Source organism: Eretmochelys imbricata, chromosome 3 (assembly GCF_965152235.1).
Source record: "Eretmochelys imbricata isolate rEreImb1 chromosome 3, rEreImb1.hap1, whole genome shotgun sequence".
In the NCBI taxonomy this organism is placed as follows: Eukaryota; Metazoa; Chordata; order Testudines; family Cheloniidae; genus Eretmochelys; species Eretmochelys imbricata.
The window spans coordinates 209,818,898-209,841,361 of record NC_135574.1 but is presented as its reverse complement, the minus strand read 5'-3'; the positions used below and the strand labels follow the sequence as shown (position 1 = coordinate 209,841,361).

The window sequence follows — 22,464 nt, the reverse complement described above, 5'->3', positions numbered from 1 at the left end:
GATCTTTGGTCTGACCCAGTACGGCCATTCTTATGTTCTTAAGTTCTGGACCCATTGTATCTTCACAAATAAGACACTGCAGTCCAACTCTTTAGTGTCAGTAGAAAAAAGTAACCCACAAGTCTAGACATATTGAACAGTGAGGAAGTGTTGATGTTTAACTTGTGTGAACCTCTTACAGGAAATTCAGATGTGTTTATCCCTGCTGGAAGATGTATATTTAGGCAGGTTCAGTACTTCACTGAATACCACATTTTGAAGATGTGTGTGCCAAGAAAAAGCAAATAAAAAACCCTACCTGTATTGTTCTTGCAGATTTTCCATTGGTTCTGCCTGGTTATGAATACCCTTTTGAAGAACAGCACCGGCATGCTGTATATTCCCTTCAGTTTCAAGCTGTTGGGCCCAAGCAATGTACAAAGCAGATGACCTAGTACCAACTCCTTGGCTGTAGATATAGTCAAAAAATTGACTAGGAGCACTGATGAATTCTGCCTACAGAACATAACATACATACCCATCGGCACATTAAAAGACAAAAAGGATTTACAGACAGAAGTAGTGATTTTTTTTTTAAGGCTGTCCAACATTCTGCATTATAAAACTGATTGATTCTGATGTCTATGGCATACATAGAAATCCTGTACATTACACATGAAAGACTATCCTTTTTTCTAGTAGCACAGTTGAACCACTTTTCTGATGCAGAGGGAAACTTGGGAGGAAGGAGGAAGTAAGCCTTGCTCCCCAGAAGCCCACCTCTCAAGCACTTAGTGGGTAGAAAGGTTATTTCTCCACTCATATTAATGGAACAAGACTGAAAAGCCCTTTCAAGCTTCATTAAGACAGATTAACATTTGAAGTCAGTGTGGTAGTATGGACTCCTCCCTCCCCCCCCCCCCCCATTGGCCTTGTCTACACTAGAATTTAAAAATGTGATGTTAGTGTGACATTAAGAACAGCTCAAGGGCAGAGGGCACCCTGATATCTAGCAGTGAGTTTCAGCTGGCCTTACTAGCCCAGTGTACCCCAGCTCACTATTGTTATAATCATGTAAGGTCTTTTACGAATGCCAGTAACACTGGTTATTAACGCATACATTGTACAATGACATTAATACTCATTGATATTCCGTTTTAAAATTTGTGTGTGCCAGACACAGAAAGGAACAATTCCCATGCAGACAGGATTGTGGGTAGCTATTTACTGGTCTCCTATGTAAATTAATCATGGTAGAATCAAAATAATGGAAGCTCCATTTACATACAGGGGGATGGGAAGCCCACAGTAAGAGAAGAACAGCATGAGTTCAGCTTGCTGTGTCCATGAGGAAGCTGAGTACACAGGAGGGGTTCCTGCCCCCTAAAGCAAGGTCATCAAACTTTGGGAGATAAGCAAGGACGGAGAGCCATTTTAGGCATCCATCACTGGACAAATGCAGAAGGGAAGTGCTTTGCAAGCTGAGAAAGATGGGTCCTTGAACCCAACCATGGGGACAGTTGGAGTCTCTGAGAACTGGACTATAGAGTAAGGGAAAGAGAGCACCTAAGATCTTTTGCTTGGGGAGACATAGGAAGCGAACCCTTTGTTCTTCTAGGAAGAGGTCCTGGCCAAAAAGTATGGTTAGCCATTTTGAGTCATCTTGCAGGAAGCATGTGATAAGGATTTTACTTTGAACCAAGATAGTAGCTTGTTAAGTCTTAGTTATTAGAAAGCATATTTCGTTTTACTTGTAATCCTTTCTATCTTTATGTCCTTGAACTCACTTAACTCATGCTCTTTGTTTTGTTTTTATTAAATAAGAAGCAGGCAGCATTTTCTCCTGTAAATGTAAACAAACTTATTTGTCTTAGCAAGTGGCTGAACAGAAGTAGTACTGAGTAGACTTGTAGGCTCTGAAGTCTTACATAACTGCACTCAAAAACAAAACCCTGTAACAACAACAACCTACATTAGTAAGTTGTACTTTCACAACAGAGTTTGCACTACAGTCCTCGTAGGAGGTGAATTGAAAAATACTATTTCTTTTATCAATTTTACAGTGCAAATATTTGTAATAAAAAATATATACTTATATTTTATTGTATTCTGGGTTGTAATTGAAATCAAAGTATTTTTATTACAAATATTTGCACTGTAAAAACAACAAAAGAAATTTATACATACACACACAAAGACAGAGAGAGAGACAGACATGAAGAGAAACATCCAAAATATTTAATACATTTTAATTGGTAGTCTATTGTTTAACAGTGCAATTAAAACTGAGATTAATCATGATTAATTTTTTTAATTCCAATTTTTTTTCCAGGTTTCAGAGTAGCAGCCGTGTTAGTCTGTATCCGCAAAAAGAACAGGAGGCCTTGTGGCACCTTAGAGACTAACCAATTAGAGCATGAGCTTTCCTGAGCTACAGCTCACTTCATATATGTTCCATTCTATGCATCCGATGAAGTGGGCTGTAGCCCAGGAAAGCTTATGCTCTAATAAACGTGTTAGTCTCTAAGGTGCCACAAGTCCTCCCGGTTCTTTTTGCAATTAATTGACAGCCTTGATTTTCAAATTATTTCTGACGCTGGTAAACGCCCCACATATTTTCACCACTTAGTTACCTATCTAAGCGTCCCTACCAGTTTAATGCAGTACTTCAGGAATCTCGGATCCTGGTGGTACCTCTCCTCCCCGATGAAGACGCTCACCAGCTGCTCTAAGGAGGCGGAATAGCGTGGCTGCCCGCCCTGAGGCGGGAAAGCGCCTTCCACCCACCGCAGGTATCTGGAACGAGAGGAACAGGTCACCGAGGTGGCACCTGCGGCCCCGTAGGACACGCGCTATGAGGGAAGCGGTGCAAAGGCCAACCTGTCCCAGGGATCGAGGGGGTCGTCTCCTTGGTAGCGCTGTATCTGGGCTTCAAACATCCTGCGACACACACAAAAGTTAGTCAAGACCCGGGGGCCAGGCACCGACGCCACAAAGGGACGTGACAGCCCCCTCCCCCGCCCCCGCCCCCGCCGGCCCCCCGGGCGGGCCCGCTCCCCCCCATCAGCGGGGCCGAGTCCGGCGGGCAGCAGCTCCGCTCCAGCCCCTCCGGGAGCGCCGGCCCCGGGCGCGGCCCCGCCAGCCCCTCACCGCGCGCGAGCCGCCAGCTCCATGGCCGCCCGGGACAGCCAGCGAGAGCCGCTCCCCAGCTCAGGCGCCAACGGCCCGGGCCGGCCGATTCAAATCCCCCGCGCCGGCGCAGTGCCGCCCAAGGCGCCTTCCGATTGGCTGGGCTCCTGCAGCCGGGCAGCCAATCCCAGGGAGCGCCCTGGAAAGCCTGAGCGGATGGCCGAGGAGAGGGGGCGGGGTCAGTGCTCCCATGGCAACCTCAACACCTGGGAGGCGGAACTCCGAGCGCGCCGGGCAGTGCGGGAGCGCGCGGGCCCCGCCCCCTCGCTGCCAGCCCCTCCCCCTTGCCTAGCCCCACCCCTGGGCCTGACCCCCTCAGGGCCCAGGCCGCCCCCCCTGGGTCTGGCACCCCCCCATAGCCCAGCCTGCCACCCCCGCCCCCGCCACCGGGTCTGGCACCCCCCCCAGAGCCCAGCCCCCCCCACCCCCTCCCCCGGGTCTGGCACCCCCCCCCGCAGAGCCCAGCCCCCCGCCCCTGGGACTGGCAACCCCCCAGAGCTCAGCCCCGTGATTTAGCTCCCACCCAGACCCACCCCCCCAAGGGCCTAGCCCTCCACTCCCGCCCCCGTGATTTAGCTCCCGCCCAGACCGCCCCCCCCAGGGCCCAGTCTCCCTCCCTGGGCCTGGCACCCACCCACCCGGCCCCACCCCACAGAACTGACTCCTCCTCACAGGGGGGCTTCATGCCTGGGCTCTCCCCCTGAAGTGGGCCCCAGACACCAGCAGGTGACACGCTGGGCTACCCACCCAGGTGCACCACACTCTGCATCGACACCAGCATGCCTAGTGGCTCCATGCAGCGCCAGCACAAGCCGCCGGCCATGCACGCCCCCAGGTGTATACAAGCTCCAGCGGCTCTATGCCAATGTAAGTTGCACTGTTCTTGTAGTGTGGACATGGCCTAAGCTGCCTGACTGCAGGTTCCCATTTGTAGAAATAAATGCCTCACTCCAGTCAGGACTTAGACACCCATCCATCATGCAGAAAGGGGCAAGAGTTAGCACACACCTCTGTTGTTCCCATCTCCCATTGGCTACTTTAGGCTGCTCCCTATCTAGGGCCTGCCTTTTGTGGCACCCCTTCTTAGACACCTACCTTTCCCCATTCATTGTATAGGGAACCTGGGTCCTCCCAGAGCTCAGCTTTGTGGATCACAGTGTTGTTCCTGTGTAAGCTCAAAAGCTTCTCTGTTTCACAAAGTGAAGTTGGTCCAACAACAGATATTACCTCACCCACCCTATTTCTAATATCACAGGACCAACACAACTACAGCAGACACTGCATACAAGTATTGTTCTTGTAATTTTCTAGGTGCCTAAAAGTTAGGTCCTGCAATGCCCAGCACTGCAACACCTAAATCATTTGTGACTCTGGGCCCATGTCCACTAAATGCAGGGAAACTACCAAAAGGATTTCTTTCTTTTTAAGTGATTATTGCATTCTAAAAGAGACATAATTGTATGGCACAGGAAGGAAAACGAATAGTGAAAGATACACCTAACCAGTGTATGACTTTGAAATATTAAGAGAAATTGCTTAAAAGAGGGAGAATTCCAATTAATAGTCCAGGTAAATAAGAAACAACTATTAAATTAATAAAATACAAAAAGCTTCTGCTTCTATGGATCAACAACATTTGCTATACACTACTTCCACCTACTGGATAGTGACAGAAGCAGCAAAGAATCTGAGATCCCCTTGGCAAGCATCTAAGGGCGCGTCTTCATTGGCAACATTAAAGTCTTCCAAGAGATCATAGAATCATAGGGTTGGAAGGGACCTCAGGAGGTCATCTAGTCCAACCCCCTGCTCAAAGCAGGACCAAACCCCAATTTTTCCCCAGATCCCTAAATGGCCCCCTCAAGGATTGAACTCTCAACCCTGGGTTTAGTAGGCCAATGCTCAAACCACTGATGCTGCCTCTTGTGTAGCCGCGGCACAGCGCCGGGAGAGAGCTCTTGTCCCGGCACTCTGAAAAACCCACCTCCACGAGGGGCGTAGCTACCAGGGCAGGGAGTGCGGCGCCCAGCGCTGCTGCACTGTCTACGCGGGCACTTTACAGCGCTGAAGCTTGCAGCGCTCAGGGGAGTGTTTTTTCACACCCCTGAGCGAGAAAGTTGGAGCGCTGTAAAGTGCCAGTGTAGACAAGCCCTAAGTGTCGCCTTCCAGTGATCACTGAAAACAGTGTATAAGGCCTGAAGTCTTCACATGAGACCTCAGAGTTTGCTGAGCATGCGAGGGAACCTGTGGAATCTAGAAGAGCTATCACACTCTTGGACAGCTCACCCTTATCCCAAGGTTATCAGGGCTGAAAAGAAGTGGTGAGATTTCATCTCAAGGATTGTTTTTCTCTTTGTTCTCTATAATCCGTAACAGTAAGTTACCTAGTGAGACTTCAAGGAACCATATTGTCAATTAAATAATGGTATAAGCATATGATGGGGGAACTCATCTCTTGAGCACCCCCTGCTGCTATTTGCAGTACTGCAGGCCTTTTCCCCCTCCTGGCATGCCATAGGGTGTCAGCTTCACTTGGTGGGTTTTCAATAGCTTGCCCCTTCAGCCAAGTCACACACTCAAAACAAACCCCTTCCAAAGTAACAGGAATCCCACCAAACTGTTTATCTGCCCTCATCAGTCGACAGCCCCAGTTCTGGGTCCTTTAAATTCAGTCCTTCTCTTAGGCTTCCAAACGGACCTTGTCACCTTCTCAGGGTTTACACCACTTTGCATGGGGGGGAACCTGGACCTGCCCACTGCTCCAGGTTCCAACCCAGGGACCCGAAAACAGCAGTCACCTACTGCTCACATCAATTCCCTACTGCTACTTCCCTGGGTCTCTTGCCACCTGGCCCCTTTATCTTCACCCCTTAGCTCAGGGTTACAGTTCTCAGATCCTCTCTCCGCCAGCTTAAGTAATTGCAGCCAGAGCCAAACTCTGGTTAGTCCTTGAGCTCCTGTGAGGCAGGAAGAGGAACCCAGTCCCAGCAGCTCCTTTTAGCTAAGACTGCTGGTCTCTGATGGGCTGCTTCCACAAGGCCTCTCTAGGCAGTCCTGGAGGACCCAACTTCCTTTCCTGGGGAGGGTTTAGCAGGACTGCAGGACCTTTAGCAGGAGGCCAGGAAGGCCTGGTACACCCATCACAGCATACTTCTCTTTTGTACGACCAGGTAAGTCCAAGTGAATTGATGTAAGAGAGCCTCAAACAATAACTTTAAGCAATTGCTTTTGATGTTTTCAACTAGTCTCAGTCAAATCAAACACTGGAAATAGTAGGGACCATATTCCTAAGAGTGCCTTGAGACAAAGTGCGCTCTTATTCCTTGAAACATTAAAGAGTGAGAAGTGTTTTAGAGATAAAGAATTTGTAATAGCTGTTGCCAACTTGCTATTACAACATAAGATATGATATCAGAGACTTTTTAAGTAACAATAACACTTAGATTGTTGCTGAGAATTGTACTGGTAGGTGTTGCTGGCTTGCCTGCCTGGCTCCAGGTGCAAGCCAGGTGGATGATATGTGCTTGCTTTTTTGTTGATCAGGTTGTTTGTGCACATCTGTTGATCATGCTCAATACATAATGATTCCCCCCACAAAATACTTGGTTCCTACTCCAAAGTTCCTACTATCATTTAATCTTTTATTTAAAAAAATACATACAATTTAGTGGAATTTCAACTTTTTAAAGCGTTTCCAGTTAGCTCTCTGAGATTTGGTAGGGTCTTGTCCAAAGATCAGAACCAGTATTATTAAAATTACTGTGACTGGAAACCCCAGTGTGCATGGCTGCAACATTCACATTTAGGAAAAACCTTCTGTAATAGCTTATTAACATAGTTTGCAAAGTTATAAACACTCCAACCCAACACATAACAAAAGTGGTCAGATCCAGCCAACTCAATCTACTCATAATACAAAAATAGGATTTCTTCATAAATGAAAATAATCCATGTATTTTATTTTTATAGGAATATGCACTCTGAAATTGGGTGTAAACATTCCAGATCAAGGCTCTGTTCTGTAGACTTATGCGTGTGTTTAACTTTAGGTTTATGACTAGGCTCATTGACCTTTTATCTGCTGGGAATTCTCAATTTTGCCCACTACAAGAAATAACAAGATTTTTTAAATTAGTCTTCTGTAATGCTGCGGTGGGTCTACTCACATAGGTCAGTTTTAGCAGCTGAGCAGACCTAGGGTCTAAGCAACTATAACCAAAAAATAAAAACCAACCAACCAACTTGCATTGCGTTGACCAATAAAATTGATCTTTATTTTTTTCCTTTCACTTTTGGCTCTGTTGCTCCAGATGAACAGTATCATTCACCCATGACAAGGAAATGTGCCATATTTAGTGCCGGACTAGCAGTTCTTATACCAATCAGATGAGCCTCAGGTTATATCTGCATTGCATTGTAAGCCCAGGCTGAGACTCAAGCTTAAGCCCTAACCTGGTTTCCATCTATACAAAATATTTTTGGACTTGGGCTCAGATAGTGGAGGATCAGAGCCCGAGTCAAGCCAGGACCCAGGGTTTAAGCCCTATCGTTTTACAGTGTAGAAGCAGTCCCTCCCGCCCCCAGACTTGGGTACTTGGAGTCCACTAAAAGTATCCCGCAGTGCTACAGGCCGACTTCCTTTGTCCTCTCTCTCCCAAGACTCTCCAAACAATTTTCAGGAAACTGACGCACCCCCCTTCACCTTGTTCTGCTACAGCAGCTTGGTGTTTAACCCTTCCATTTTATTCTGACTGCAGAGCTGCAAACACATCTGAGGAGAACCTTTGGCATTTGCACTAGATATCGACCAGAAGTCCTTTACAAAGCGCACTGCACCGTGGTCATGGGGGCACAGCCAGCTTTTGGTTAATCTCAGGTGCAAGGCCAGCAAAACAACTGATTTTAGTAAGAGTACCAGGTATGACCACGCATATCAGCAAATAGCGAAGAAGCTAGTGGTGTTATGAAATGTAGCAGCCCGGTGACCAGTGCAGGGAACAGATTAAGAGGCTCAAGACCGAGTACTGGACAACCAGTGACCACCACCACACCTCTGGCAACTCGCCAACATCATGCTTATTTTATGATGAGTTCGACTGAGTGCTGGGGAATGCACCAAGCATGAAGCCACCAGTGGTACATGATGACCTGGTCAGCTCGGCTGATGCCCTGCTGGCCCCAGAAGACAGCATGGAAATCGATGGGAGCCAGCAGCAGGTGCCGAATGAGGCAAATGAAGTGACTCTGCTGCTGAAACTGGTCCTAGAGGAGGCTTTGCCACAGGAGCAGCTGCAGCACATCCTGGGGCCATACTCAGGAGGAGCTTTTGGATGTCCCATCCCCCGGGGGAACAGCCCACCACGGAACTGGCAGCGGAGACAAAAGAGGAAGAAGCTGTCCCAGAGCCTGGTAAGTTTCTGGCTCAATTTTTATGTTTATTCATATAAGAATGGGAGGGATTTCTGCTCTATGAACCAATGCAAAAGTTATTACAAGTCCCGGCTAGCAGCGTGTATCCAGTAATGGTGGAGTGAATCCCAGTGCCTTCATGTCACCTCCCACCGCAATGTGGATTTCAAAATGGAGACAAGGAAATGCAATAGGTAAACAGGCATCTACAAGCCTGGGAAGGCTTACATTTTGCTAGTACAGACCAGTTTGTTAAAATCAGAACCTTATATTATCTTCCCTGTATGTATGTGTAAGCAGGCGAATAGTCCCGCTATTGTGGGGAACTTTCCTGGCTTCTGCACTACCCTGGTGAAGTGGGCTAGCGAAAGGATCTGAGTCCTCGCTCCCACTTCCTTTACCGAGTGACCTCCCTGCCCTTGAGGACTCCCCTTCCACTCTCCTGTCTGGCAGAGTCCTCATAACCCCAACAAGGCTGGGCCCAGGATTCCTGGGGGGCTCGACCCCCAACCCTGCTGTGGTCACCTAGGACAGGGGCTAGGGTGTCCCCACTCCAGGGTACTCTCTCTGCACTGGGCACGTCTCTGACCCACTGACCATTACATACAAGTTAAAGCAAAGGCAAGTTATTTAATCAATAATTAATTTTAAACAGAATAAGGAAAAATGGGAAAGGTTAAAGGAAACACATCACCCCGCTCTGTGGCAGGGAACATCACAAACAGTGTCTCTGGAACATCCGGGCAGTTCACAGTCTGCTCCTTGTAAAGTCCCAGGCCTCCTGCTCAGGCCCTGGCTGTGCCGCAGGGATGCTGCGGGTTGGACACTCGCTCTGGTGGTGGCCACACGCTCTAAGTGGTAGGAGTTATGATCCAAGCCTGGCCTGCAGAGCCTCTTCATTGAGGTGTCTCCCTGTGCTAGGCCTGCTGCCCAGGGTCCCCCTCGGTCTCCCCAGCTGCTCATCGCACCCAGCCGCTTTTCTGGCCCCTCTGGCTCTGGTTGCTGCAGCTCTGCTCCCAGGGCAAGTCTGCTCTCTCTGGGCTGTGCCTCTAGCTTTGGGGCTGCAGCTCTGCTCCCAGGACAGGGTCTGCTCTCTCTGGGCTGCTTTTCTGGTCCCTCTGGATCTGGCACAGCTCTGCTCCCCAGCTTAGGTTGGTCCCCTGCTTTCTCCTTAGCTCAACCCCACTCTGTCTGACCCAGGCAAATCCAGCTCACACGGAGGACGGGACCTCCCTGACCTCCTGACTCTCTGATTAGCCTGCCCACCCTGTCATTCAGGCTGACCTGAAGCATCGGCCTGTCCCCATTGTTCCTGGGGACTATCAGTCTCAGGGTCCTGGTTTCCCATAGACCCTTCCCCTTTTAGTACCGGGAGCTAGCTAACCAAAACACCCCCACTGAATGTTAGTAAGGGGGCAACAGTCCCGTTACATATGGTACAAATCCCCTGGGTAAGGAGCTGCCTGAAAAGACTGAACAATGTGGGGTGGGGAGGGGGAAGAGGTTCAAATGTAGTTCATTTCTGTTAAATGTCATCCATGCATTCCATGGGTGACAAAATCAGTCACAACTATGACTGGGAATTTGAATTCAGCCCAGAAATTTGCCAGAGGGAGAAGGGGGCTGGCAGTGGGGTTATTCATGTTTGCATGCAGGCTCTGTTGGAAGCCATGCAGAAGCACTAACCCATGTGGACGCTAACGCAACATCCTGTTGATTCCCTTATTTATTCTGACCCAATCCCAGATGCCAATTACTGCAAACTTTTTCTGTAGCAGGAACTCCAGATTTATTTGTCACGTTTCGGGGAAGGGCATCTATTTCAGGGCCACCTTGTTAGCTCACCAAACCACTCCACTTGTAAGATGTACTGTTTAGTCACCATACATTCAGAAACTTCTGTGACATACATGCCTGGTTTCCCATCGGCAGCTTGGAATGACATCTCTCTTTGCCAATCCGGCACCACAAGAACGGATGTGGCCTCCAAAATCTGCAATGCCTGAAATGGGAGAGAAGGCTTCTGTAGCACAAGGCAGCCACCAACTTCCCCACAAACTCCATTTCTGGCAAAAATTTTATTTTAATAAATAGCGTTGTTGTAGCCGTACATACTAATAAGTAATATTAGAGACACAAGGTGGGTGAGGTAATATCTTTTATTGGACCAACTTCTACTGGTGAGAGAGACAAGCTCTTGGGCTATGTGGCGCTCTTCTTCATATCTTGGAAATGTTACTCAGAGTGTCACAGCTAAATACAGTGTGGAACAAATTCTTTAGCATAAGAAGTTAACACGTATTTCAAGGGCCACTTCACGTTGAACTGGAAAAGGCAGTCCTGTGGCTCAGTGACCCAGGGCTGGAGCAAGGAGCTGGGAGGGCCAAGGGAGGAGTCTGGGATCCAGAGGAGAGGCTGTACTAACCACAGGCTTATGGGAAACAGCACAAGGGGCTTGGAGGTAGGAAATGGCCTTGGGAAACAACAGCACAGCTAAAGGGTCAGAGGACCCCTGATCAGAGGGTGGGTCAAGGTTCCCTTACTAGCCTCAAGGAAGGGGCCTAAAGCCCCAACACAAGGACTATTGAGCCCATTGTTGGACTCAGGACTGAGCTTAGAGGATGGGGTTGGAGAGTAGCCCCTGAGAGGCAGAAGCTTTGCGTGTTTGGGCTTCTAATTGGACCATTGCTACCCTGGAAGGTGTCCTGAGCAATATGTGACTTAGCCTTTGACTAAGTGGTGGAGAGAACCAGGTAATTGCTGGGCCAAAGTGGCAGTCAATGGAGGGTCCTAGAGGTGAAGGTCCCCGCAGTGCCATACTCCCACACCAGAGGGTGCTATGGCAGCAAGTGCAACTGCTTACATCTCCCTTTTCTGTAGACTGAATGTGCCAGCTTCACTTAACCCCTTACTGATCTTGCTTTTTGGCCTGCCCCCAAACCAAAAAACCCCAGCAGAACTTTAACTCCTTTTAAAAACATGAGCTACTTAGTAAACCAGGCCACCCAGCTTCAGCTGTGATGTTTGTTCCTGTCAACCCAAGACTATGGGCTGGACTGTGCCAGCTGCACGTAGTGAGGGGCAGCACACTTATGAATGAAATATTTCCTGGTAGAGTTTCTGGCAGAGAAGATCCAAGGACTAGCTGGTGTCAATGGCGGAGTTCAGTCAGGGATTTGACAGTCTGATGCAGGAGAAGAGAGAAGAGGCTGCACAGACAACTCACAATTTGCAGACACCTGCCAACAAAGAGGACCTGGACGGCAGACGGTTAGACAAGGAGGGGAACCATGGAAGAACATGACCATAAGGGCAAGGCAGAGGAAGAGATCAGCTAATGGAGAAGGAACAGAGTTGAGGGAATGGGTGTGCTGCACTGGAGAACAGGGAGGAAAAGTAGGTAGAAAATGGGGTGGCAAGAAAAAAGAAAAGGAAAGCCAGTCCTTGCAGAAAAGAGGAAGAGACGATGGACCTGGAGCCCTAGGAAGGAGGATAATATACAGGGGACTGTGAGAGAATGGTCTGCAGACAGAAGGAAGAACAGAGAGGGGGAACCTGAGGATCACATCAACATCAGAAAGAGGCAGGTCTGTGTGACTGGGGACTCCACGCTAAGAATTGAGAGGACAGGGAGTGCACTGTCTACCATGAATGAGGATACGAGATGTTGACCTGAGACTGAAAAGAATCCTCATGGGGAGAGTGAAAAATCCACTGATTATCCTTCATGTTGGGACAGATGACGCTGTCAGATTCCCACTGGAACACACTGTGAACAACTGCACTGGGTGGGGAAGATGCTCAAAGAATAGATCAGGTGATCTTGGTGGAATTCTTCTGTTGCTAGAGGAGTGGGCTGGAGGACTGACAAGACAATGAAGACCATGGGGAGGCAGTACTGGAGTGTACCAAAGGGCTCCCTTATGGCAAACCCATCCCACAGACGGTGTTTATGTGTTAGGGACCTGCCTTCCAGCCTGATCGTCTAGAGTTCCCACCCCCCACTCCATTCCAGAGTTACACTGTCTTTAAAATCCCCAAGAGGTCTGTGGATTACATTAGAAAGAGAAATTCTATCAGAATTGTGTCATTATGGGAAACTTTAACTTTCCAGGTATAGATTGGAGAACAGATGACACTAATAAGGGTAGGGATAAATTATTCTTGGATGTAATAACTGACAGAGTTCTGCATCAGAGAGTCACTGAACCAACAAGAGGTGATGCTGTTTTACACTTGTTTTTGGTAAATTATGAGGACATTATAAAAGAGCTAGTCATAGGAAATAACCTTGGATCAAGTGATCATGAATTGAGTTTAAATTAAATGGAATGATAAACAAAACCCGGTCATCAACTAAAGTTTTTGATTTCGAAAGGGCAGACTTTGAGAAATTAAGGGAACTAGTTAGTGAAGTCAACTGGACTGAAGAGTTCAAGGTCTTAAATGTGGAGAAGACTTGGAAGTTCTTTAAGTCAGAGGAGGAAAAAAATGATCTGAAATTCACATCCAAGCAAGGGGGAAAAATACTTGTAGAGAAGGTGCTCCAGACCTAATTTGGTTAATAACTACCTCAGAAAGGATGTCTGGAGCAAGCAGAGAGCCTACAAGGAATGGAAAAAGGGACTGATCAACAAAGAATGCTACCTCTTGGAAGTGAGAATTGAGTTAGACTTTGCAAAGGAAATTAGAACAAATAGTCGCATGAAGAAGAAAAGAAGTAGGGCTCCTATGCAGTGAGAATGGGGTAGAGATTAAGGATAATCGATGTATGACCCAAAACCTAAATGAATACTTTGCCTCAGTTTTCAATGAGGGGAATGAAGGCAGGATGGCTGATAGAAATGAGTATCTAGAAATCTAAGTGACCACATCCATGGTGGAAGCAAAACTTAAGAGTTTAATGTGCTCAGATCAGAGAGAGCGGGATAATCTCTATTCCGGAATTCTGAAAGAAGTGCTGTATGGCATTGCAAGTCTACTAGCAAGGATTTTTACTAAATCTATCAAACTGGGGAGTCCTGTGTCACTGGAGAATAGCAAGCATAGTACCTATCTGTGAGAAAGGGGAAACGAGTGATCTTGGCAACTATAGACCTGTTAATTTGACCTTGGATTAGGGCGGTCAGACCCTTTAAAGTCCCACAGAGCCAGGGAGCAGCAAGTCCTGGCCTAAGGAGAAGCCCAGCAGGCGTGTGTAGGGAACCAGCCGGTCCAGCTAAGCAGCAGCTAATGATTGGCTCTGATTCCAAGCTGGAAGATACAAGTAAGGACCCACTGCTATAATGGTGGGGAGGCTGGGAGAGACAAATACTTTTCTGAGCAATGGTAGAAGGCTGCAACAAGGCCTGTAGGCCCTATGGTCCCCGTGAGGCTAAGGGACCCTTGAGCCCCTGGGGGGCAGAGGCCACTGCAGTACCAGCCCACGTCAGGACTATCCCTTTTATTTCTTGCCTTTGTGTGGCTGAAGACTAAAAGAGTCTGGCCTGAAGGCTAAAACAGAGCTTGGATGTGGCTGACTGTTTTGTCCCCAGGCTGGTAGACAGGGCCACCAGACTACAAAGACCTCAATAACATCCAAGGGTTTAGAACAAGGTCTCAAGGAAAGCATTATAAATGACGTGGAGGTAAACAGCAAATGGGAGAAAAGGCAACCTGAATTTACCACAGGTAGATTGTGCCTGCTTTCTGTTGTGTGGAAATATCAACATTCACAAGTTAATCAAAAGGTTTGAAATCCATTTGAGGGTTTCAAGACGTGCAGAGTGTAGCTTTGCTATACCTCCTGGGAATGAAATGAGGCCCTTCTTCACAATGTGGTGATGGTTTGGAAGTCCCTGCATCTGCACTGTGGCAAAGGAAATGCAGTAAATCTAATATATCTAGACTTCAGTAAGACATTTGACATTGTACCACATGGGAAATTATTAGTTAAACTGGGGAAGATGGGGATTTGTACAAGAATTGTAAGACTCATAAGGAACTGGCTAAAGGGGAGATAACAGTGGGTTGTTCTGAAAGGAGAACTACTGGACTGGATGGAGGTTACTAGTGGAGTTCCTCAAGGATATGGCTTGGACCAATCTTATTTAATATTTTCATTAATTACCTTGGCACAAATTAGGAGAGTGCTAATGAAATCTGCTGATGACTCAGTTGGGGGGCATTGTCAATACAGTGGAGGATCAATATTATGCAGTAAGAACTGGAGTATAGAAATGAGATGAAATGTAATGCTATAAAATGTAGTGTTATGCACATAGGGACTAATTTTTGCTATAAGCTGAGTCTCATCAGTTGGAAACAACAGAGGAAGGGAAAGACCTGTGTGTATTGCTTCTCTATGTTAACCTGAGGTTTTCCCAACTCTGTGATCCAGCTGACTAATAAACCCTGCTCTGTTTTGAAAAGGCTGCATGGAGTTGCTGCAGATACTTGCTGAAGTGCATTGATCCCTGAAAAGAAAAGGATGCATCCGATGAAGTGAGTTGTAGCTCACGAAAGCTTATGCTCAGATAAATTGGTTAGTCTCTAAGGTGCCTCAAGTATTCCTTTTCTTTTTGCGAATACAGACTAACACGGCTGCTACTCTGAAAATTGATCCCTGAAGGGAATAAAAGTCTCTAAGCAGGAGTCTCCTTTAATCATAGGATATCAGGGTTGGAAGGGACCTCAGGAGGTCATCTAGTCCAACCCCCTGCTCAAAGCAAGGCCAATCCCCAGTTTTTGCCCCAGATCCCTAAATGGCCCCCTCAGGGATTGAACTCACAATCCTGGGTTTAGCAGGCCAATGCTCAAACCACTAAGCTATTCCTCCCCCCTTTAGTGGTACTCTCGGGGCAGAGCTCAATGTGAGAAACGGGTGCTAGGAGACAGGTATTGAGGCTGTTTCAAGGCCAGGGGTAGCACAGATCCTGTAAATCCATGCCACACAGATGAATCCGATGAAGTGAGCTGTAGCTCATGAAAGCTTATGCTCAAATAAATTGGTTAGTCTCTAAGGTGCCACAAGTACTCCTTTTCTTTTAGTGCTCATGAAATCATTCAATTCAAATTGACAATCCTGGAGAATTTATTCCTCTATATAAAATAGAGCATAGGCATTTTCTCTATGCTTTCCCCAACAGCCTCATCAGCTCCTTTCACATGGCTACCAAATACCCAAGGGATGGCAAAGCCTATCAATCACTATTACCATAAGCTTCATCTAGGACCCTGGGCCTCATCCCTCTACCAGTCTCCTGAGCCAACAGATCTCCCAATTCAGAAAGTTGAATTGTGCATTTATCCACAAGAGGGTAGCAAACAACAGATTTTCAAAGCACCTCTGTGCCTGCTACTGTTCTTTTTGTGTTTAGAAGAAAGGTCATGCAGGGTGTTGTCAGTTTTGTCAGCTATGGAAATGTTTGTGTCTAGTTTAGATACAGATTGTACAGCAGAGGTGTATGGAGCTTTTGTGTTGTGCTTGATGGAGGAGCATGTATTATTCTCTGGACTTTCCGGCTAGCCTAGTATATTTATCATGTACAGCCCTCAGTCTCATGTGCTAATATTTGTACAGGTGTTTGGGAGCCTAGCTATAGCTACGCGTTTTTGAAAATCTTAGCCGGAAGCATTTATCTTCAGACACCCAATACCACCCCTACGGCGAATGATAGGATGAGCAATGTGGCAGTGGCAAAAATCTTATTCCTCAAAAGGGAAGAAAAGGAGGAGTGTGTAAGTTGGGCCCCCTCGCTCTCAGTCTATCTAACAGCAAATACAATGATCAAGACTGGTCTCTTCATCACCCTGACATTCAGATTCCCAGAACGATTTCTCAGATCAATATGTCCTTATTTTGAAAACTTCACTGTATAATTGTTGTTAAGAAGCCAAATAAACCTTCACTTTGAAATCCACAGGATTCTAAAATAATATGAAGGATGTAGCTTTAACACCTTAAAAGCAACAGAGTTAAGTTTTGAGGTAAACTTCATCCTTAAACCACTTGTTTGTGCCTATGCCACTTTCAGAGTTATTTTATTCAAATAATGCTTTATAGGTAAGATTTTGGAGGCAGAGGAAAAATTCATGGAATCTAAATGGGAATGGCAAGTTGTTATCATTTGGCTTGGCACATTGCTTCTCGGATCGAAGTGAAATACCGTTACTTTACTATCAGTTGCTATGATTCCATGAAATTAAAACTAAGACTCTGCCACTTCCAAGATATTTGCTCTCTCCACTTATGTCCACTCGCTTCTTGATAGCAAACCTTGACAAAGATGAATCTCCTCCAATAGGAAGCGGTGTGATATGTTTTGGCTTTGCATTTGAATGTAGGCCTGGCTGGTAGTGCAGGAAATCCAGCCAACACGTTCTCAGCCTACTATAAACAAAGTAGCAGTGTATTACTATTGCCTTACTTTTAGGATAACTTAAGGCAGTATTTTTTTTTTTAAAGAACCATGAAGCCTATGCTGTGATTTGTAGGAAGCATCTAACTGCAGCTGGGGCTCTTCTGGATGTTTTTATGACAAATTACTCTCAGATTACTCTTTAATGCAGTCAGGTTTGCCTGTTGTCTAAGCTTTCTGTGTCATATGGAAAGCCTTCAGACTTGATGTAAAACATCTGGTTAACAAGTCAGCTGCACCAAGTTGCACTGTGAGGTAGATCAGCCGGAGAAACCTTTTTGTAGCTGGTGGAAATGCAAACATTAACTTCAGTGTTTTTCTCTTTCTTAGTTCAATTTTCTCATATGAATTGAGCTAAAGCCAGCTGTGCCTCATCCAGCCAAAAATGTCTGCCAGGCAGAGTATATTTGCCATACTGGTTACTCAGCACATACTGCCTCAATCATAACACAACTTCATATACCCACTGAGTAAGAAAAAGTAAAAATACTGAGAAAGACCCCAGTCCTGCCAAGACTTACAAACATGCTTAACTTTACGCACTGCGAATAGTCGTCTTGTTGTAAGTGTTGATGTCAATGGGACTGCTCACGTTGCATGATGTTAAGCACACACAGGATCCAGGTCTAAGTCTTTTAACTGGTGCCAACTTGACAATCCCAAATGCTGATCCTGTATTTGTTATACACAGATCAGGTAGAGCAGATAGTGGCAGTACAAGCTTCCACACACTGCTGCACCAATCCTTACCTGGTAGGGACTGCATCTGCGGGGGTGTCTTCACTGACAATTAACCTGGGTTTTTCCCCAGCTTTTAGCCCAATCCTTTCTTGCTCACGCCCACCCGCCCTTCTGTCCTTACAGAAAAACCTTTGACATGAGTTTGGAGGTGCTTTAACTCTGGGCTAGCTTACCCAGCTGGGGATGTGGGTTAGAGCCCCGGCTCCATTTAAAATTAGACTGGAACCCAACTGCTTTGCAATAAGGACACAGACTAAATCACTCAAGTGCTGATAGAAAAGGAGTACTTGTGGCACCTTAGAGACTAACCAATTTATTTGAGCATGAGCTTTCGTGAGCTATAGCTCACTTCATCGGATGCATACCGTGGAAACTGCAGCAGACTTTATATATACACAGAGAATATGAAACAATACCTCCTCCCACCCCACTGTCCTGCTGGTAATAGCTTATCTAAAGCGATCAACAGGTTAGGCCATTTCCAGCACAAATCCAGGTTTTCTCACCCTCCACCCCCCCACACAAATTCACTCTCCTGCTGGTGATAGCCCATCCAAAGTGACAACTCTTTACACAATGTGCATGATAATCAAGTTAGGCCATTTCCTGCACAAATCCAGGTTCTCTCACTCCCTCACCCCCCTCCAAAAACCCACCCCCATACACACACAAACTCACTCTCCTGCTGGTAATAGCTCATCCAAACTGACCACTCTCCAAGTGCTGATAGTCCTCCAGTGCCTTCCCACAGTTCCCCCCAAGGATAGACAAGTTCTCCTGCAATTGACTGGGAAATAATCCTAGGATGTCTCAGCCTAAGGAACCATTGGTTATGCCCCCAAACACACATGGGCCAGGGCAAAAATGGTGAGGGCACAGTAACACCAGTTGGGCTTTGTAGTGGAGATGTTCACACCCCCTCTAGGCTAACCTCGGTGCTCAGACCTGAGTGCCAGTCACCAGGGTTAACTGTGAAGTGAAAGTATAGCCTAGGAGTGAGAGGGGAATTCAGGCTTTCATGCCACTTTAATAATCATACTAATAATAAATCATACTTTGCCTTTATATCTTAAAGCATTTTTCAAAGGTGCACAGATAACGGATAGATTTCAAAATGGTTTTGTTAATGGGAAGTCACCATCAAGTGGGGCTGTTTAAAGTGGGTCCCACAGGCATTGGTTATTGGTGACCTAGTAGAAAATACACATGCATTGCTAATGAACTTTACAGCTTTGCAGGTCACAAAGATTGAATACAATGGTAAATAATGATGAGAACAGGCCTGTTTTGTGCCTGTGATGCAAAGTTAGGGGGACCAGATGTCCCAATTTTATAGGGACAGTCCCGATTTTGGGGGCTTTTTCTTATATAGGCACCTATTAACCCCTCACCCCAGTCCTGATTTTTAACACTTGCTGTCTGGTCACCCTATGCAAAGTTCACTGGAAAAATTGGGCAATTTTATATGCTACAATATTTGGACAAAACGGCATGTTAAAGTCAGCGCATCTTTAGGTGTAACTTCTTGTTTTGAGCACTAGTGTTTTATGAGCAACTGTGCTTGTCTTGTTGGTTTCCAAAGAGAATCCAAGGTGATGTTTCGAAGCCCTGAGGGCTTGATCCAAAGCCTAATCATATCAATGGAAAAACTCTCATTGACTTCCGTTGGCTTTGGATCAGGCCCTAAAAGGAATGGGTCCAGGTCAGTTGAGAGATTGACCCACACCTCATTCCTTACTCCTTGGGTTAAAGTGAGCAGAGAAGCCCAAGCTTGAGCTCTGGTGAGTTTTGCAGGCAGGGCCTTCTCCATGAGGCCCTGACCATGGGATGGGCCAGAGCCTGGAGAGGTTAACCTTCCACACACATCGAGAGGCTAACACTTTCCTCAGGCATGGGTGCAGGGATGGGAGATAGTTGGATGGGGAAGTTCTTAATGGCAATATAATGGAGTGAAAGGGTAGAAGAAAATTCTAATTGGTGGTCAGCAGTGAATTGTAGCAGTTTAGAGTAACTGTGCATTATTGTGGCCTATTATTCACTGTGGAGGCGGGAGGCAATTTTAGCATCTATGTTTTAAAACTCTGGCCCAGTGTGTGGATTATGTATTTGCTAATTATCTGGTTTGCCTAGAGTGGAGTTTAATTTAACTAATTGGTTTTGTGTATTTGGCTGTAACCTAATGCTGTGGGGTGTGTGTGTGTGTGTGTGTTTGTGTTTGTGTTTGTGTGTGTGATGACTGCACTGAAGGACCCAATCAGGGGTCAGGGCCCTGTTGTGCTAAGCCCCGTACAAATACAGAACACAAAGACAGCTCCTGCCACAGATGCAGTCTAAGTATGAAGGAGAGACAACAGGTGGGTTGGGGGAGCGCACAATAATAGTCAAATAGTCAATAGTCAAATGATCGTGAACAGTTAAGTGGTAAGCAGGGGTCATGTGAGTTTGTTGTTCTTTAAAAACAATAAATATGGTTCTTGGGGAAGCAAGAGTGACTTGTGGGTAAAATCAACTGCATATTGCATGTCCCAGTATGTGTGGGGCTTGATAGAATTGCTACTTTTTGGGAACAGAACAACAGAGAGGCCATTCTTTTTGTCTCATATTTATTTCTTTTTGTTAAATCATTTTAAAATAAATTGGCAGAGAATAAAATTTCCATCTCTCTGTGTGAGCTGAATCCACATTGGTGAAGATATCTAGGTATCCCCAGAGTCGCCCTTTAGAGATAACTTATCTCGGGGCCTCCACCACCTACACAGTGAGGAGAGATTTCCTGGTGCGTAGGTGTCTCTTTTTTTCACAAAGCCAAAGTTTACACATTTTTTAGTAGTTTGCTGTAACACTGTGTCTGTATAGTGGTATACTGTGATAAGTAAGGTATAGTTGAACTCATTTGTGTAACTCATTTGTAGCTTCGCCACTAGTGAAAAATTTACACATCCCGAAGTCTTGCTAGCCAATCAACTCTTTCTTCCTCACCCTAATGGATTCCATATGTATGAATTATTTAGAGATAAGCAATAATACAAAATGCCTATTCTAAAAGCCGTACGCACCCTAACAATTTATTAGACTTACAACAACATAGCAATGAGCACTTATCAGCACTGAATTCTTCTTTACAGGTAACACATTAACATAGACAACAGCAGCATTACATAATCATATAGAGATAACAAATAAATTCACCCAGCCTGCAGCCTGAAACAGTGACAAATTAATTGAACCCCTCAGTAAATCAAAGCAACAGAGAAACTCTTATCACGCTCCACCCCATGTGGAACATATAGTCCCTTCCCCTAAAACCATATCAAATAGATAGTGCCGTGCCTGGAAATTCATCAAAATCAGGCTATTTCAGACCAAAGGTGGCAGCAAGCCCCAGAGTCCTGGAGCCCTCACAGAGACCTTCTATCCCTTCTCTTTGATAAGAAAGGGGATCTAGCCCACATCCCTCTGCTGACCATAGCTGTGGCCCAGAGAAACAGGTGATCCTGCAGGTACGCCCATCCCAGGCCATTTAGGGATTTCTAGGTCATAACCAACACCGTAAATGCCACCTGGAGACCAATAAGCCAGCGCAGATCCTAGAGTCTAACAGTGGCTCTGTGTGTGTGTGTGTGTTTGTGTTTTAAAATCACCCCTAAGTTGTGGTATGCTGATACCAAAGACAGACACCCATCTCAATCAGAGAGGCTGGGGGCATGGATCAGCATTCATATCACACTCCCCATCAGTACCGGCCTGGGCCGGGGAAGCTAGTGATCCAACTAGCAGACCAAATTCAGTGAAGAATCCTGGTCCCGTGCCACCTGAGACACTTTTGCATACGCTAAGAAGAATCAGAAAGGCAGATACTACCTCCATCTTTACCTCTGCTGTACACCTATGGGTCTGGTTCCCATTTACACAGTTCTGGCAATGTAAAGGGGGCCTCAAAATGGGTGTAAATGGAATTTACTTCCAGAGCAGTGGGTAAGACTCAGGCCCACCTGTGTACATACATGTACATATAAATTTGCACACACATTTTACATAGAAATAACCCCCAGAGGGCTCAGTAAGGAGATTTTCTAAATTTTTTGCTAATATAATAGTGACAGTTAAAATTCTGTCAAGGAGACAGTGGCCTGCAGAATCAATATCAACTGTCTAAATCATTTTATTAAGGAGAGGTAGCGTACGCTTTCTAAGAGTTTTGGGGTTTGTGGCACCTGTTCCAGCATGTTAATCAACCTCTGGTGTCAGCTAGATAATGGGTGATGTCATCTGCAGGTGTCTGTGCTTTGTGGTGGAGGCCTGCAGCTGAACATGTATTTCACAAGGTGCTGTTAGCCACATCTGTACTCAACTGTGAAGAGGATATTAACCAGAAAGTTTAGGTGGAGGGTGTTTTTAACGAGAACATCCAAAAGCAGCAAGTAGACATTTTAAACATGTGTGCTTTTCCTATGATTTCAGCTGACTTTGTTTGGTTATGGAGTATAGTAAAAGCACTGTTGCATCAGACTGCTGCTGTGGGAAGTGTGTACACACACACACACACGTTTAGTTTTCTCAGTTTCTAAAGCACTCCCATCTTTAAACTTGTCAGAAAAATGCCCTCCTTTCAGATAACAATCTCCTTTCTTTTTTTTTTACACTCGTATTTGCTCCTGCGATATCCTTAAGGCATTTCAGATGATTCATGAAGATTTGTGTATTTCTTTATACCCTTGCATGTTAAAAGGTACAGTATTTGTCTTAA

At 46.0% G+C, this 22,464-nt stretch overlaps 1 protein-coding gene across 1 annotated transcript in view; it reads right to left on the bottom strand.

Moving 5' to 3' along the window:
* BUB1 (BUB1 mitotic checkpoint serine/threonine kinase) overlaps positions 1-3,193 on the bottom strand; it is a 43,857-nt gene extending 40,664 nt beyond the window's left edge. The window contains exons 1-4 of the mRNA XM_077812087.1: positions 3,130-3,193; positions 2,860-2,919; positions 2,631-2,775; positions 299-495 (exon numbers count right to left, since the gene is read on the bottom strand). Of these exons, the coding sequence (XP_077668213.1) occupies positions 299-495; positions 2,631-2,775; positions 2,860-2,919; positions 3,130-3,152 (425 nt within the window). The 5' untranslated portion in view covers positions 3,153-3,193. The remainder of the gene's footprint in view (positions 1-298; positions 496-2,630; positions 2,776-2,859; positions 2,920-3,129) is intronic.
* Between the last annotated feature and the right edge of the window lie 19,271 nt (positions 3,194-22,464).